The 17,352-nt window shown below is 34.9% G+C and overlaps 2 protein-coding genes and 1 long non-coding RNA gene across 3 annotated transcripts; 1 reads left to right on the top strand and 2 right to left on the bottom strand.

The window, feature by feature from the left end:
* The first annotated feature begins 1,894 nt into the window (after positions 1-1,894).
* On the top strand, positions 1,895-4,510 carry LOC146919662 (uncharacterized). The gene has a single exon (XM_085711059.1). It carries the CDS (start codon positions 1,895-1,897, stop codon positions 4,508-4,510), a length of 2,616 nt encoding a protein of 871 aa, XP_085567185.1.
* Positions 4,511-7,506: 2,996 nt separating this feature from the next.
* On the bottom strand, positions 7,507-9,697 carry LOC146919663 (uncharacterized). The gene is made up of 3 exons (XR_015011576.1): positions 8,642-9,697; positions 8,445-8,542; positions 7,507-7,961 (listed from the first exon to the last, which is right to left on the bottom strand). It is a non-coding gene; the product is annotated as an uncharacterized LOC146919663 (long non-coding RNA).
* Positions 9,698-11,095: 1,398 nt separating this feature from the next.
* Positions 11,096-13,361, bottom strand: LOC146919664 (uncharacterized). Its single transcript, XM_085713092.1, has 2 exons — positions 13,146-13,361; positions 11,096-11,586 (listed from the first exon to the last, which is right to left on the bottom strand). The coding sequence occupies exons 1-2, from the start codon at positions 13,238-13,240 to the stop codon at positions 11,292-11,294; spliced, it is 390 nt and encodes a 129-aa protein (XP_085569218.1). The 5' UTR covers positions 13,241-13,361; the 3' UTR covers positions 11,096-11,291.
* Positions 13,362-17,352: the final 3,991 nt, after the last annotated feature.

Genomic DNA, 17,352 nt, shown 5'->3' on the forward strand with positions numbered 1-17,352 from the left:
ATTAAACTTTTTCAAATGGATGTTAAAAGTGCATTTTTAAATGGTTTTCTAAATGAAGAAGTTTATGTAAGTCAACCTCCTGGTTTCATAAGTAAAGAAAAACCAGATCATGTTTTCAAACTCACTAAAGCACTCTATGGTCTTAAACAAGCTCCTAGAGCTTGGTATGATAGACTTAGCACATTTTTAATTGAAAATGGTTTTTCAAGAGGAAAAATTGATATCACACTTTTTAGAAAAACACATGATTCTGATTTACTTATTGTTCAAGTTTATGTGGATGATATTATTTTTGGTGCCACCAAAATGAAACTGTGTGAAGAATTTTCCAACCTTATGCAAAGTGAATTTGAGATGAGCATGATGGGTGAACTTGGTTTCTTCCTTGGTTTACAAATCAAACAACATCCAAATGGAATTTTCATAAGTCAAGAAAAATATGTCAAAGACATTCTTAAGAAATATAAAATGAATGAGGCAAAAATCATGGTCACCCCTATGCATCCATCTTCAAGTTTAGATAAGGATGAGAGTGGAAAATCTATTTCTGAAAAAGAATATAGAGGCATGATAGGCTCATTATTATATTTGACTGCTAGCAGACCTGACATTATGTTTGCAGTAGGTTTATGTGCTAGATTTCAAACTTGTGCAAAAGAATCCCATTTAACTGCAGTTAAAAGGATTTTTAGATATCTAATAGGTACTACTGATCTTGGCCTTTGGTATAGAAAAGGTTCTAGTTTTGATCTTGTAGCATATTGTGATGCTGATTATGCTGGAGACAAAGTTGAGAGGAAAAGTACAAGTGGCTCATGTCAATTCTTGGGACAAGCATTGATTGGATGGTCTTGCAGAAAGCAAAACACCATTGCTCTTTCCACAACTGAAGCTGAGTATGTATCTGCAGCTAGTTGTTGCTCTCAAATTTTATGGGTAAGAAATCAGTTGGAAGACTACTCATTAAGGTACACAAGTGTTCCTATTTTCTGTGATAACACAAGTGCAATTAATCTTTCTAAGAATCCTATTCAGCATTCTAGGTTTAAACATATTGAAATAAAACATCATTTCATTAGAGACTATGTTCAGAAAAAGAATATTGCATTAAGCTTTGTTGAGACTGAAAATCAACTAGCTGACATTTTCACAAAACCTCTTGTTGAGGATAGATTCAATTTTCTTAAAGAAAAATTGTCAATCATAAAAAATCCCAATAAAGATTGATTACAGATCACTAAGGGCCTTACACTAAACCCCTTGATGTCATCTGATGCAAATCAGATAGATCTATCACAATCAGAACATTCATCAGAATGTTCCTGAGTTCAGAATGTTCCTGAGCTCAGAATGTTCCTGAGTTCAGAATGTTCATCAGGTCAGAATGTTCATATGATCAGAATGTTCATCCTAACATTCATTCAATCAACATTCACAAGTTTGTTCATCTGAGTTTCATCCTTTCAGGATGTCCATAAAACTCAGTTATATTCAAAACTTGATTTCTGGGTCAACTATCTCATGCGTGAGATTTTGTGTTGACTTTCTCCAAAAATCCTTCTATAATCTCAAGCATTTAATGTTTGGTTATAAGAAGATGAGTTTAAGGTTTAACCATCATGTAAAACCTGAACTATCAAATCAACCAATCCCTTCCATTTCCCACAAACGGCTACTTTTTTCTCTCTCTCCTCTGACCGTTACTTTTCTGCAGTTTCATCTTTTCCAATGCAAAACTGCCATCATTTCCTTTCTCTCTTTCTTTCCCTTCTGCACGTTTGGTCTATATAATCAGTAACCACCTCTGATTATTTCACAACTATCTCAATCCAAAACTTCTTTCTTCTCACTCTCAAAACTTTTAAACCCTCTGTTTCTCTCACTTACGAGGAACATGGCAAGAACCAAAACTACTCAAAAATTCTCTGATGAAGAAATTCCTCAAGAGGAACATTCTCAATCTCCACCACTAAACGCTGCTGCTGGTCAATCCTCTGATCAACAACCACTAAGTGAAACCCCTGTTCACACTGTTCTTCCAGATGTGGTCTATCCTGCTTTTGATCCACCCAAATCCTCAAAATCAAAAGCCTCTAAGAAACCTATCACCAAACCCAGACCTATCCCTACTAGAAGATCATCTAGGATGAAACATTCAGCAAAGGAACCTAAGGTCTCACATGTGAATCTTGTCTCTGACGAAGAGAATAAGACAGATTCAAGTGATGATGAAAGAGAAGAAGATACTGAAGAGGATTCAGAAGAAGAAATGGAAATCCCTGAAGATGAAGAGGAAGAAAAAGTGGAAGAAGACTCTGAACAAACTCTCTCTGAAATAGTGAAATCCATGAGAGTACACTCAAAGAAAGGTAAGAAAGTTGCCACTCCCTCTCCATCAAAAGGAAATTCATCATCTCAGAAAGATGAAGATGAGAATGATGAGGAAGAGTCTGAAGAAAAGGCTCCTGAAGAAGAAGAGAATATCTCTTCTAAGAAACATGGCAAAGGAAAAGACATTGCCAGGGTTGCTGCTGTTCTAAAGGCTCAGAAAGCAGAGAAGATTGCTCTCAGACCAATAAGCAGAACAAAGTTCTTTGACTTTGAAAGCTTGGAGACAAAAGGATGGAACCTGAAGAAGTTCACTGATCCACAAGGCTGGACTAACTTTGTGTCTCTACAAGAGCACACATATGAAGGTTTGGTCAGAGAGTTCTACACCAACCTGGTTGTGAAGCAAAAGAAAAGGGAAAATGAGAACTTTCTCATCTCTTCTGTAAAAGGAGTTCAGATCACTATCACTCAAGATTTCCTCTCTGAAGCCTTGAAAATTCCTAATGAAGGTAACAAACTGTTTTCTTGCTCATGGTATAATGATGTTAGGGTTAACCGTAATCAACTCATAGTCAAATATACCAAAGAAAATCACACCTTTAACTCCACAAATCTAGAGGATATCCCAAAAATCCTTCACAACATGGTTAGACATACTATAGTACCCAAGGGTGGATCATTTGATGTTGTATCTGATATGGACTTATGCATCATCTATCACCTCATGAACAAAACCAAGCTGAACCTCTGTTTCATCATCATTCAACATATGATTGATTCTTGTTTAGCCTACAAACAAACAGTTGCTGGGTTACACTATGGAATGCACCTAACCCCTATATTTCAGAAGGCAAAAGTGCCACTTGAGGGAGAACCACGCAAGCTTGACTTTATGAAGTTCACATTCAAGACTTTAGGTCAACTTCGCATCACCACCTCAAACATGCCATCTTTCACAACCTCTGGAACTTCTGGATCTGCTAAGAGATCCACTGCTCAGAAGGTTCAGAAAACCAGGAAGAAAAGAAAGGTAGAAGAGATTAGAGATGAATCTCCTAAGAATACAGAAGCCAGACCTCCCTCTCCACCAGCTATGGAGTTGTTTTCTCAAGTTTCTCAACTTGCAAAGGAGATTGTTCAAGAAGGAAGCTCTCAGTTCAAGGCATTGATTGGTGAATCAATGACTGAAGATGATGCTCAGAAGGATGATAATGCATCTCTTCAAAGGGAAGCTGAGAATGTTAAGCAAGCTACTGAAGGTATTTCTCAGATGGATGATAAGGAAAACTCTGTTGATCCAAATCAAAGAGTTGAAGAAAATATTGAGAAAATTGCTGAGACTGCTGATAAAGATACTCAGGAAGTGGCTGAGATCTTAGCATCAAACATGTCCATTGAGGAAGATGCTCAAGTGGAACACATGGAGTTCTCAACTGGATTTGATCTCAATATTGAAGATGTCAACACTGATTTCAACAATGAAGTGTTCCAAGATGGTCAGGAAACCACTCAACATGTGCAGGAACCAGCTGCAGTTCAGAATGTTGAAGTCTCTGAAACTCAGAATGTTGAAATTCCTGCTGAAGAGATTCCAGTCAATCAGAATGTTCAAGTTTCTGCTGGTTTGAATGCATCAAATGAGCCTCTTCTTGCTCAAGGTAGCCAGCTGTCAGCAGATCCAGTGCATATGGCCTCAGGATCTTTGCCCTCTGCTGAGGTACAACTCATGGCTCAAACTGGTCAAAATGTTAACCTCTCATCCTCCACAATGGGATCTGTTGCTGGTGCAAGCAACTTTTTGGTTTCTAATCTCCCTACTCCAGACACCATTCCTTCATACACTCCACCTCCACCACCAATGAAAACCACCACCACTAGCAAGCTACCTAACATGGCTGCTCTGTTTGACTCCCTCAACACCTTTGTGACTGCCAACAGAGAGAAAGCTGAAGCTTCTGATGCTGCTCCACCTACTGCACCTGCCAAGCCTTCAAGGGCTGAGAAGCTGGCCTCTAGGGCACTCAGGATCTCCACCAAGACACACAAAATTGTCTGTGCTTTGGCTGATTGGACTACCAATATCCATGCTCCTGGATTGGCTATCCCTGGTCCAATCTTTGCTGATCAATCCATCTTTGATGAAGAACCATCCTCTGATTCTGGGGATTCTACTCCCTGAATCTTTCTTTGTTGTCCTCCCTATCCTTTTTGCAGATGACTAAAGGGGGAGAAGCTTTAGGATTTAAGTCTTAAGTTTTTCTTAGTTTTAGGCCCTAAGTAGGTCTAGTGATCACTAGTTATTGGAGTTAGAAACTTCACTTTTTGCTTGATCACATGCTTTGAATTTCTTTTTGTTTTTGAACCATATATTCATGTAATTGTACTTCATGCTTTACATTAATGAATGATATTGAGTTTGGTTCAAATCTGCATAATTTTTATTTTATGCAATGTATTATGAAATTAAGGTGGAGCTTTTTAAAGTTCTTAAAAACTCTGCATAATGGATTATAAAAATGAGGGGGAGCATTAAAATAAATGTTTAAGCTCTGTTATTCTTCATATAATCAAAATCCTTAATCCTAAATCATAGGTTTATCATCTTCAAAAAGGGGGAGATTGTTGAGGCAAAATCCCTGAATTAATTTTAAAGATAATAAACCAATATGATTAAAGAATTAATGGACTTTGATTATTTCCTTGGTATTTAACTTGTGCTCTTGAGTGTTTTACTAAGACAGGAACAAGGTTTAAATCATACCAAGAATCAAGAAATCAAAGGACATTAAAATTCAAGATCTAACACTGAGATCAGAAGGTTAGATCAGAATGTTGCTCAGAGATCAGAATGTTCGCACAAGAGATCAGAAGGTTGCTTCTATACAAGCCCAGAATCTCAAGAACATGGATCAAAGTCATGCAAGGCACATGTGACATAAATAAATGTCAAGAGAAGTACTTTTGCATGGATCAATCAAGCAATAAAGGCATATACAAGGATTATGTCAAAAAGGATACTTTATGTTCATTTAAGACTATGAACATTAAAGTCCTAGGAATATTCCACAAGAGAATATCATCCTAGATGTTAATATCACTGCTCTTCATGGTGTCTCACTATTAGGATTTGGTTACATCAAATGGTAGTCTTACAAATCATCCTAAGTGAAACAAATGGAACATTCTGATGGTCAGAATGTTCAGCTCAGCACAGGCTTACTTTATGAACAGTACAGTAGGTGAAAAGCAAAAGCAAAAGCAAAGCAAATCTGTCTTGCTCAATCAGAGATAGACACGTATGAGAGTTGGTACAGAACAAGGACCACACAATCTCTCAAAGCCTGTGTATGAAGATGCAGAATCCCACTATATCCTCCTGCACCAAGTTCCAAGGCAGATCTGGCAACTGAACTTTCTGAAGTATGAAGAAAAGTCCATACTTTGGTTATTGCCCAGAAATTCATATGAAAAGCATATGACACGCCCATAACTTCATATGTTCATTCATATATGATGAACCCAGATGAAGAACATGATGAACCCAGATGAAGATCATCATGAACGCATCAACATTCTGAAGTTCATCAGAGATCAGAATGTTTGCCCAGAATTTCAAGTAAAGGCTTGTGGGACCCAGGACACATGGCATAACATCATTGGACACCCCACAACGGCCATATGAGCCCAAGGACTCTATAAATACAGTTCAAAGGCTCAGCATTACTTGCACCATTGCAAAGCATACAAGAAAACAACTTGATTTTGTTTGAAGCTCTTGCAAACTGAAATTGATCAATCTCTAAGGCTTTCATTACTTAGTGCAAATCAATACTCCTTGTTATCTCTAAGATAACTCCTTTCTCTTCTTCCTCCTCTGTTTGATTCACAAACATTCAACTTCCATACAAATTGTAACTAAGTCTCATCTAGCTTTAGGGGTACTAAAGTGTTAGTTTGAGCAAAGGTTGTAAAAGTCTAAGTGGGTAACTTAGCAAGAAGGTGCAAGCCTGCTGAGGCTTAGAGAATACAGGATTGTAATTGTTCAGGTGAACAAAGATTGTAAGGTGCAGGACTTGAGAGGTTATCTCAAGCATCATAGTGGAAACTCTCACAAGATTGTGAGGAGAGGACTAGCCCACATTGGGTGAACCTCTATAAATCTCTGTGTGTTCTTTCTTTCTTCCTTATACTCTTTAATTTCAGTATACACAACACACACCAACACATTTACTTTATTAATCAGTTTCTGTGTATGAACTTCAGAACGTTCTGAGTTCAGAAAGTTAACTTAACCACTCCAAGTAAACTACTTGAGAATAACTTTTAAGTTTCAGGATAATTTTTAAAGGGTCACAATTCAAACCCCCCCTTTCTTGTGACTATTTTATCTACTTCAGTTACTACCTATTATCACCTTTCATTCAAGAACATATCTACCCATTTTTGTAATTATCAATGTTGTTTCATTGCATAGGCCTGCTGATTGGTCTAATTTTTCAATAACATCAGAGGGACTCCAACTTTTAACTTGATTTTGTGATTAGGTAGTCCAGATGCAGTAACGGTGTTAAGAAATTCTGGTGTGTGAACATCATCCGGCCTATTCACCATGGTCAATTTATTTATAAAACTAAAGTATAAAATAGATAAAACTAAAATATAAAATTCATTTATTCTGATGTAGCTGCATCTTCCATGACAGAAAGATGTTATTGTACGCTTCGAAACTCAACCGTAGAAAATCACTAAATAGGACTGACATGTGCAGATAGACCTTTGATCACATATTTGATAGAGTTATAACCATCCAATTTTATAAAAAAATTAAAAAAATATTGACCATCGATCCAATCACTTATATATCAGTATCTTTTACAATTGAATTTGATCAAACATATGACAGATTTACTATGTTTCTTAGCATACATATAGTTTTCTTTTTCTAATAGTGTTAACATGCATATTGGTTGTTCTCAAACAAATTGATACGTTATCGAATATATGAATGTTAATATATATTTAAAAACACTTGAGTAATGAATAGAATAAAAAGAAATCAACATTTTTCATTGAGTTCAAACATATTGATCACTACACACATTGGGAGAATACTTTAATGAAATAGATGGTCCGATACTCGAAATAGAAACTTCTAAACCGAAATTGACAACATAGTCGACTCAAAACTATACTTTTCCTTAAGTCTAGTAACAAAATAGATAGTTCGGATACTCGAAATATAAATAGCTAAACCAAAATTGACAACATTGTCGAATCAAAACTATACTTTTCCTTAAGTCTAGTAACAAAATAGATAGTCCCGATACTGGAAATAAAGTTATCTAAACCAAAATTCACAACATAGTCAACTCAAAAATACATTTCTTTAATTCTAGTAACGCCTCACAATAAAATAAAGTCTCATTTTCCCCAACAACGGGAGCACTGATCTTGCTAGGAGAACCTTCTATAGAATTTTGGCGCCTCAATCATCTACTTCCACTGGTTATATGGTCTTGATCCATAAATAACTATGCAATCCCACACCTGTTGCAACAATCATCTACCAAGACTACTGCGGTAGTTTCCTTGTCCAAGATTGATCAACAAAATCCCTCGTAAGCCAACATCTTAAAAAATAAATTAGAAAGTGAGTATATGAATCGTATGCACCAAAATATTTATATATATTTGTTTATAAATTAACTCACCAGAAATCCAAAGATAACAACATATGTGGTTTCTTCTCATTGTAAAATTGGAAATTAGTAAAATCATGGTGAAATGGAGTAGGAATAATAGGATACAAATAGACATGAGTGGCAGTTTTTCAATGAAAAATTTCATAGCAAGAACAAACTTTGGATAAGTTATAAACTGACCAAACATATCTTTGATATTGATGCCAAATTTACCAAAACTATTGAACACTATGGTCACCCAAGCACCGAGATCTATGTTATAGAAATCACGAAGAGCATGTCATCCTTTTGTCAAAAACATCATACTATTGACCCTTTTTACATCCTTGAAATAAAACGAAAGCATTAAACAGATTCACTTATATTACTATATTCGTACTCGAAGGAAGAAAAATATGAATGCATACTTACATAATGAGCATCAAACTCCATGTAATATGTCCTATATTTAACTCGCATATCATTGACAATCTTATGCAATTCGATAACGGGTTCCAGATCTAAAGGATCTATAGAAAGAACAAAAGTAAATATTCAGTCAATCTGTCAAGAAAATATAAGCTAAACCCAAGTTTCGATACATTTATAAAGGAATGTCATGGCTATACCAGTCAAGCTATGCAAGTAGAGTTTGGGTGTTATTATTATAAGCCATGGCTGAGATGTGTCATTGAGGTTCCTGGAATAAAAATTCACACTTCAGAAAGACATATCAAGTTTTATCTTTGCACATATACTTGGTCGAAAACAACAGCTTGAGTCTTGAATGTATCAAAATAAAACTAAGATTTTTCTGATGTCCATATGCAATAAATTCACTGTTCACCGCATAAGAAAATCTCATTGTAAAAAACAAATTCAGTTTAAGCTGCTATACTATAGTTAATAAAAAGTTATCAGAAAATTTGAAGTTCTACTTAAATATGATGGTGATGCACAAATTGATGATAAAACCAATAAGAAAGTAGAGGATCATCTTCTGAAAATACACTTTATACTCACCGGTTGTCTTTGAGCATGCATTTCAATCATTAGCCAACAGGCCTTCGATCAAATATCAGTTTGACCTTAGAATCCAATGTCAAAGTATAAAATACTTCACGCCTAAGCTAATGAAACTACAAAAATGATATCAAACACTTTAATCAATAACTTTTATTAGCACCTAAGGAGCTAATATATGATACATAAATATACACTCATATAGTAACTTCCACCACAACAGAAAGGCCAAATATCACAATTTAGTTTTCAATAATTAAGATGCAAATATATGTCTATTATGTACATTAAATAGGCATCAGTTTAAACACATCTTGCTCTATCCTAGAATTTGAACGTGAAAAGTTACAATTTAAACAAATTTAATGGAGACAAAGAACTTATTCTAAACATCCATACATGTTGAGTTCACTAATTTGTAGTTCCTTATGAATGCAATAGAAAGATAAGGAGTACCTTAAAGGATTCTCCTCCTTAATTAACCATGGTCTCACGGGTTAAGGTTGCGATGAGAGTGTGAAGTCACACGCCGACGATATCCACTGACAATCTAAAGCTTCATCTCTAGCTAGGAGTACCTAAAAGGATCCTCCATTTTGATTTTTCTCAAATAGCTCCATTTCTTGCCAAAGGAAAGCTCAGATTTTGAATCCAATTTGATAGAACCACGGAGTAAGAAAAATTATTACCTGACATAAGAGGACTTCAAGATTTAATTAAGAAAAACATATGCATAAGAACATGGGTGGTGAAAGTGAAATCCAATGAGGCAATACATCAAACATGTAAAAGGGAAAGCAACTAAAAATTGAACACATAATTTTAAGAGTACCTTTTTTATCATCTTGTTTGAGCAATTCCTACTATTCGAAATACTTAAATGAAGTTCTAAATGATTTTTTTTTAAAAATGGCACAAAAAGAATTTTCATATATCCAATTTATTTTCCACTGACTTCATTCTTCCTTTAAGTGATATATGAAATTCAGTCTTAGTTTCTTGTTAAAACATACATTTCAATAATAATAGTCATAAATTCGTTTATCTCATTCTTAATCTTAAACCTAGCCACTTTAACTCATACCAGAAAGTGTTATCAAATTTCCATACCAGTAATTCTTCTTTCAAGGTTCTACCATAATCACTTTGTATTGCTGATGAAGTAGTTTTGCATCAAAAACAAGATAAGTATTTGTATCGTCTCCACAGGGATTAGTGCGACATCACGGATATTTCAACATCAAATATCATTCTAAGTAAAAAGGGTGATTGTTTGTTTGAATTTACAACTATGTTAACTAAATGCAAAAAGTAAAAGATGAGATTAATAAGGATTGAAACTTGTTAGGAGTAGCGTTCCTTAACCAAGCGTCACACGTAAACTAATGATCCATACGAATTCTAGCTTTGTAAACAACATTATCACAATCAATTCTAAACTATCCTTCGTGTCCAAAGTGATATAATTAACTCTAAGGTATCGTTTAAACATTCGTGTCCAAATCCCTTAAACGATAACAAAGTCGATCGAATAACCTAATCGACCGTGTCCAGCCTGATTAAATATCCGAAAGCATTTAACTCTTGATTATGGTGATTATCACAAGATTAACAAAGATGTCAAGTAAGTTAACCTAAGATATATTGCTATTCTAGCTCTAGATTCAAGAGTTTGTGTCCAAATCATCTTGAATCTCATTGAAAGCATTAACACAAGAATAACAACAATATTGAATATAAATTGCTAGAATCATATTTTGCAAGATCAAAAGATTACATGTTAGCAAGAATCAAGTACCTCTCATCCCAACAAAGAGTGTTTAGCTACACATCATCATGGAAGCCTTGCAAGGATGGATTGAAAAGGAAGGAACCATTACACTTGTGATGTCTCAACAAAGGAATAAGGATCCAACTTCCAAAATCACTCTCACTTCATATGATCTACCCTATTTTCTCTCTAAGATATTACAATGAAAACTAAGAGAAAAGCTATGAAAAACTAACTAAGTTCTAAGACTATCTAATTATTTCCCCTAATGAACTACTAATATATATAATAAAGCAAGCCCCAAAATATCTAAAAATAATATCTAACATAATATCTAATAATATCTTACATAAATATCTTACATAAATATCTTACATAAATAGCAAGTGGGCCACTTGAGTGAGGCTAAACTTCTATTTTAAAGGGATGAGTTTTTTACACCTACGCTAATAGCGAAATATACGCTATTAGCGTGGTTGGTCGGCCTAAGTTCTGGCCAATTGCAGTGTGCCACGTTGGTCCTTGACCCTGTTCTTCACCCTTGGTACGCTAATAGCGTAGTCTTCTGGAGCTTTTACGCTAATAGCGTAATTTACGCTAATAGCGTATTTCTTCAAACCCAGATTCTGCTTCGCTCCAGGTACGCTAATGGCGTACCTCTCTGGCCCAATTTCGCTAATAGCGTGGAATACGCTAATAGCGAATTCTTCAAAACCAGCTTTTGCTAATTTGCACTTTTTCATGATTTTTGGTCTTTGATCAGTGTCTTGAGGATAATTCCTGCACAAAAGGATAGAGTAAGATATATAAAGCGTAATAAGGCATTTAACACTTATTTCTCGGCTTTTCCGTCAATTACTTGCAGAACAAGTAACAAAAAGTGCTTAAAATATAACACGAAATTAACACTTTTTAGCACTTATCAAACTCTCCCCAACTTAACTCTTTGTTTGTCCTCAAACAAAAGATCAAACAAGTAAATGACAAGACACAAGTACAAAAGGTTTTGAAAACTTTCTCAGACGAATGATTTAAAAGTGAATGCGCGGGCAAGTCTAAGTTTCCAACTAATCTAAAATTCTACTACCAACATGAGATGAGTCCTAAGTACAAAGTTCATGTCAAATATTTCAAGACAATAATATAATTATTCACGAACCACACCTAACACACTTCTTTGAAAGTAGATAAACAATTGAAAACATAAAAATGAGGGTTATGAACACACATCCGGCAATCAAGTTATGTGTCCATCCAAATATCATTTCGAAAGGCATGAAAACATGGATCAAAAGGTCTTTGAGGGTTATAACTTGGCTTGGCTACAAAAGAAATGTCATATGTGGGGCGATTGAAATCAAAAAGCCTATCAAAGAGAAACATTTCTTGTATCAACCATTAAAATCCACAATCTTTCCTACCAATCATCACAAACCCTTGGTGCTTAAACATGACAAACTTTGATCTTGACAACTTATTTTCTTTTTGGATTTTTCTTTCTTTTTCTCCTTTTCTTTTTCTTTTCATGTACACATTGTTTTTCTTTTCTTTTTATATTTACAACAACATGTTGTCTTGATCAAAGATAAAATTACACCATTATACTTGACAAAAGATTTACATCTACCTTCTCTCCCCAACTTGAATCAAAATACACCCTATTTGAATGTTCCCTTACTCTAAGGCAAAAGAGACAAATAAACATTGAAGGTTTAGGGTTCAATAATTAAAAACATATCAGAGTCTTAAAGTGTGTCAAAAATGAACTGGATATTGAAAAGTTTTAAAGGCAAATTCATCAAGCATTGAGCTTATGAATTGACAGTTCGTAATTGAGGACTCCGATTCATTTGGCTCAAGTGGGTTAGCAAATACTCGCTCTTCTCACAAAGTAGGCTATTTGTGGTCAAGTATGTTTCACTCATTAACAAAAAATGTGCCTTGATCACTTCCATGCCTTCACACAATTCAAAACAATTATTGGATTTAAAATAACACAATCGAGTTAAACAATGAATCCGGTCTCCTTGCATATGTACAAACACTTGAGGTTTCCTCACTTTTAGGCTAGAACTAAGTGGTTCACAAACAAACACATTATTGCGAAGAACTAAATGACATGAAATTTACACAAAGTACCCGTTCCATATTCGAGTAAAAACCTAGAAAAACTGGAAACTTGTACCTTGGCTTTGCGCTTTTGATCACAACTATGAATCATTACCAATCATCTGAGATTTGAAATTAAGCAAGAGTGATACAAAAGACTTCCACAATAATATGAAGTACTAAATTAACCAAAAGTGCTAACACATTATTTTAACAGTAAGAGAACTTACCAAGTTGGGTTGCCTCCCAACAAGCGCTTGTTTAACGTCGTTAGCTCGACGCCTTTTTCGTTAGGGTGGCCAAAATGAGACGGACAATACATCATCCTTTGTATTCCTTCTTTTCGAGAGGAATTCCATGAACTTAAGATACAGATGATGTGGAGTCCATGTCCTCCTTAACTTTGATTTGAACAAGGCGAAAATTTCATCAATGACCCGGTCAATTTCAGCCTTGCTCACTTTCTTCCCCTTTTGTTCAAATGTTTCTTCCTTGCTAAGTAACCGTTCCTTTCTCTCTACCACCTCTATCACTTCTCCGCTATCAACAGTTTTGTCCTCTTCAGTAAATGACTTTTCTTGAGGAAGTTCAATTTCATGTGGTGGACCACATTCCTCTACTATTGCATCTTCCTCAAGTTCAACAACACCTTCTCCAACAATCTCTCCGTCATGAGTGGATTGAATGTTGACTTGATTATCCATGATTTTAGCTTGAATCATCTCCAACCGAATTGATAAATTCCTCAATCTTTGGTTGGTATTTTGCATGTTTATCATGGATTGTTGCATGAAGATATTCAAAGTATTTTCCACATTGGTCATTCGTTCATCTTCAAAAGGATATTGCTGATGCTGTTGATATGGTTCATACTCGGGTGGAGTGTAGAAGTTGTTATAACCATGATCAGCCATGATTTTGTCTAGGTGATGATCTGAAATGGAAACAACTAACAAGAAACTTTTCTTTGTTTATCAAAGAGGGGTTAGTGGTAACAACTATTAAGTAAAGAAAAATATTTACGGAATATGTACGAATACTTAAAACAATAAATCAATCGTTCTATCTATGATATCTAAACACCAATCCCCGGCAACGGCGCCATTTTGATGAAGTAGTTTTGCATCAAAAACAAGATAAGTATTTGTATCGTCTCCACAGGGATTAGTGCGACATCACGGATATTTCAACATCAAATATCATTCTAAGTAAAAAGGGTGATTGTTTGTTTGAATTTACAACTATGTTAACTAAATGCAAAAAGTAAAAGATGAGATTAATAAGGATTGAAACTTGTTAGGAGTAGCGTTCCTTAACCAAGCGTCACACGTAAACTAATGATCCATACGAATTCTAGCTTTGTAAACAACATTATCACAATCAATTCTAAACTATCCTTCGTGTCCAAAGTGATATAATTAACTCTAAGGTATCGTTTAAACATTCGTGTCCAAATCCCTTAAACGATAACAAAGTCGATCGAATAACCTAATCGACCGTGTCCAGCCTGATTAAATATCCGAAAGCATTTAACTCTTGATTATGGTGATTATCACAAGATTAACAAAGATGTCAAGTAAGTTAACCTAAGATATATTGCTATTCTAGCTCTAGATTCAAGAGTTTGTGTCCAAATCATCTTGAATCTCATTGAAAGCATTAACACAAGAATAACAACAATATTGAATATAAATTGCTAGAATCATATTTTGCAAGATCAAAAGATTACATGTTAGCAAGAATCAAGTACCTCTCATCCCAACAAAGAGTGTTTAGCTACACATCATCATGGAAGCCTTGCAAGGATGGATTGAAAAGGAAGGAACCATTACACTTGTGATGTCTCAACAAAGGAATAAGGATCCAACTTCCAAAATCACTCTCACTTCATATGATCTACCCTATTTTCTCTCTAAGATATTACAATGAAAACTAAGAGAAAAGCTATGAAAAACTAACTAAGTTCTAAGACTATCTAATTATTTCCCCTAATGAACTACTAATATATATAATAAAGCAAGCCCCAAAATATCTAAAAATAATATCTAACATAATATCTAATAATATCTTACATAAATATCTTACATAAATATCTTACATAAATAGCAAGTGGGCCACTTGAGTGAGGCTAAACTTCTATTTTAAAGGGATGAGTTTTTTACACCTACGCTAATAGCGAAATATACGCTATTAGCGTGGTTGGTCGGCCTAAGTTCTGGCCAATTGCAGTGTGCCACGTTGGTCCTTGACCCTGTTCTTCACCCTTGGTACGCTAATAGCGTAGTCTTCTGGAGCTTTTACGCTAATAGCGTAATTTACGCTAATAGCGTATTTCTTCAAACCCAGATTCTGCTTCGCTCCAGGTACGCTAATGGCGTACCTCTCTGGCCCAATTTCGCTAATAGCGTGGAATACGCTAATAGCGAATTCTTCAAAACCAGCTTTTGCTAATTTGCACTTTTTCATGATTTTTGGTCTTTGATCAGTGTCTTGAGGATAATTCCTGCACAAAAGGATAGAGTAAGATATATAAAGCGTAATAAGGCATTTAACACTTATTTCTCGGCTTTTCCGTCAATTACTTGCAGAACAAGTAACAAAAAGTGCTTAAAATATAACACGAAATTAACACTTTTTAGCACTTATCAATTGCTTCCAGTTTTGAAACCTGTAGAAGATGACAAACACACAAAATTATACTTATGCAACTTATCACAACATGTATAGGTAGTTTAATACAAAAAATCAATGAGAGAGGAGAAGAGCAGCGAATGAGAGAGAATGAGAGAGAAGATCGTTGATGAAGAGAAAAACCTTCCGCAACTGTGCCGATTCACTGAGAACTCCAGCTTCTTCAAGCTCCTTTCCTATCAAATCAGAAAAATCAATCAAAACAACACCGGTGATACCAAAACCCTAATCGCAAAATCAAAATCAATCAAAACGTATACATGCTGAAAACGCATACCGAGAGATCGAAGGTCTTGAAAATGTTGTTGCATAGAAGCATTCTTTTTCAATAAAACTTGAAGAAGAGAACACCCAAACCTAAGACACGGAGAGCTACGCTAAAAACAATGAGAGAGAAAGAGAGAGGGAGAATTGAAGAAGAATGTCGAAAAATGAAGAAAAAAAATAACGTGGGAGAAGAGAAGAGGCTTTTGGATTTTTAGAGAAGAAATTGGAGTGAGAGAGAAGAGAAGAGGGACTGAAAATTGATGACTTTCTCTGATTACAGAGAAATGGGCGTGAGAGGGGAGAGCGAGGGAGAGAGAGAGGAAAAGGCAAGGAAATATGTTTGTTTGGTTCAGATGCCTTTGCATTGGGTAACTGCATGCCTTGGAAAGAAGCGAGCACAATTCCAATAGGTGGAATATTTGAATTTCAAAATCTGCATTTAATTAGGCACCTAAGCACACATTCCTAAAGGGTATTGGATTTGAAATTCAAAAATGCCATAAAATGTGGTTAATGCACAATTTTCCCGCTCTAAACCAAGGATTAGGGTTTTGCAATAGTTGTGTGCATTGTAGTTTAGGATTAGATAATAAGGATTATGCATTGTCTTAACAACTGAGGTAAGCTCACGAGGACCGATGATGACTATTAGACAAAGAGTTTGATGATTATGCATCACTATTTAATGAGAACCAGTCATCTCGCTCCTTTCAAAAAATCCATTTTAGTTAACGTAAGTGTAAAACTAGTTTAAGCAGACGGTCTGTATTTTTCTCTCTTGGAGAAATATCAATCGTACTTCTCTTCTTCAATGTAACAATCAATTTCCTATTCCCACAAAAAATAAATAAATATCTTTTGTCTATTCCCGGCCCCATTTATCACACCTTATTCACAATTTTGAGTGAGATTAATCTCTCTATATGTTTGTCTTCGTCTTGCTGCAAGATGCTTCCAGTGGGGTTCAATGTAGTTGAAGTTTATTCATGTTAAGGGTGAAGCTATTTACACTTCGATTAATGTATTTTCATTTCAAATTCCCAATCATTTTAAATTCCTTTTTTTTTTTTTTGGTACGTTGTTTCATTTTGAATTCCTTTTATAAAATGAAAATTACTCTTGTGAACTTCTTTTATTCGGTACAACTATTGTTAACTAATTTATTAACTTGCACATCTACATCTACATAATACTAGTTGGGCGTCCATATTAAGTTTTTTTTTATATGATTAGTGCACATATATTATTCTCCCAATAAAATGCCCAAACAAAAAATCTATCTTAAATGATTCTTTCATCTTTGTTACAATGGTTCTTATTGATAAAAAATAGCAGATAAGTGTTACTCAAACTAATAGTGATGAGTTTATAGCGGATAAATTAGTAAATTAAATTTGTAGTATTTAGTAAAATTAACAGATGAGTTATCTAATAAAAATAAAACGACACAAAAAAATAGTTTAATTAATATTTAATTTT

This window comes from Medicago sativa, chromosome 5 (genome assembly GCF_051527215.1).
Source record: "Medicago sativa cultivar Bolivia chromosome 5, Bolivia_mono, whole genome shotgun sequence".
Lineage (NCBI taxonomy): Eukaryota > Viridiplantae > Streptophyta > Magnoliopsida > Fabales > Fabaceae > Medicago > Medicago sativa.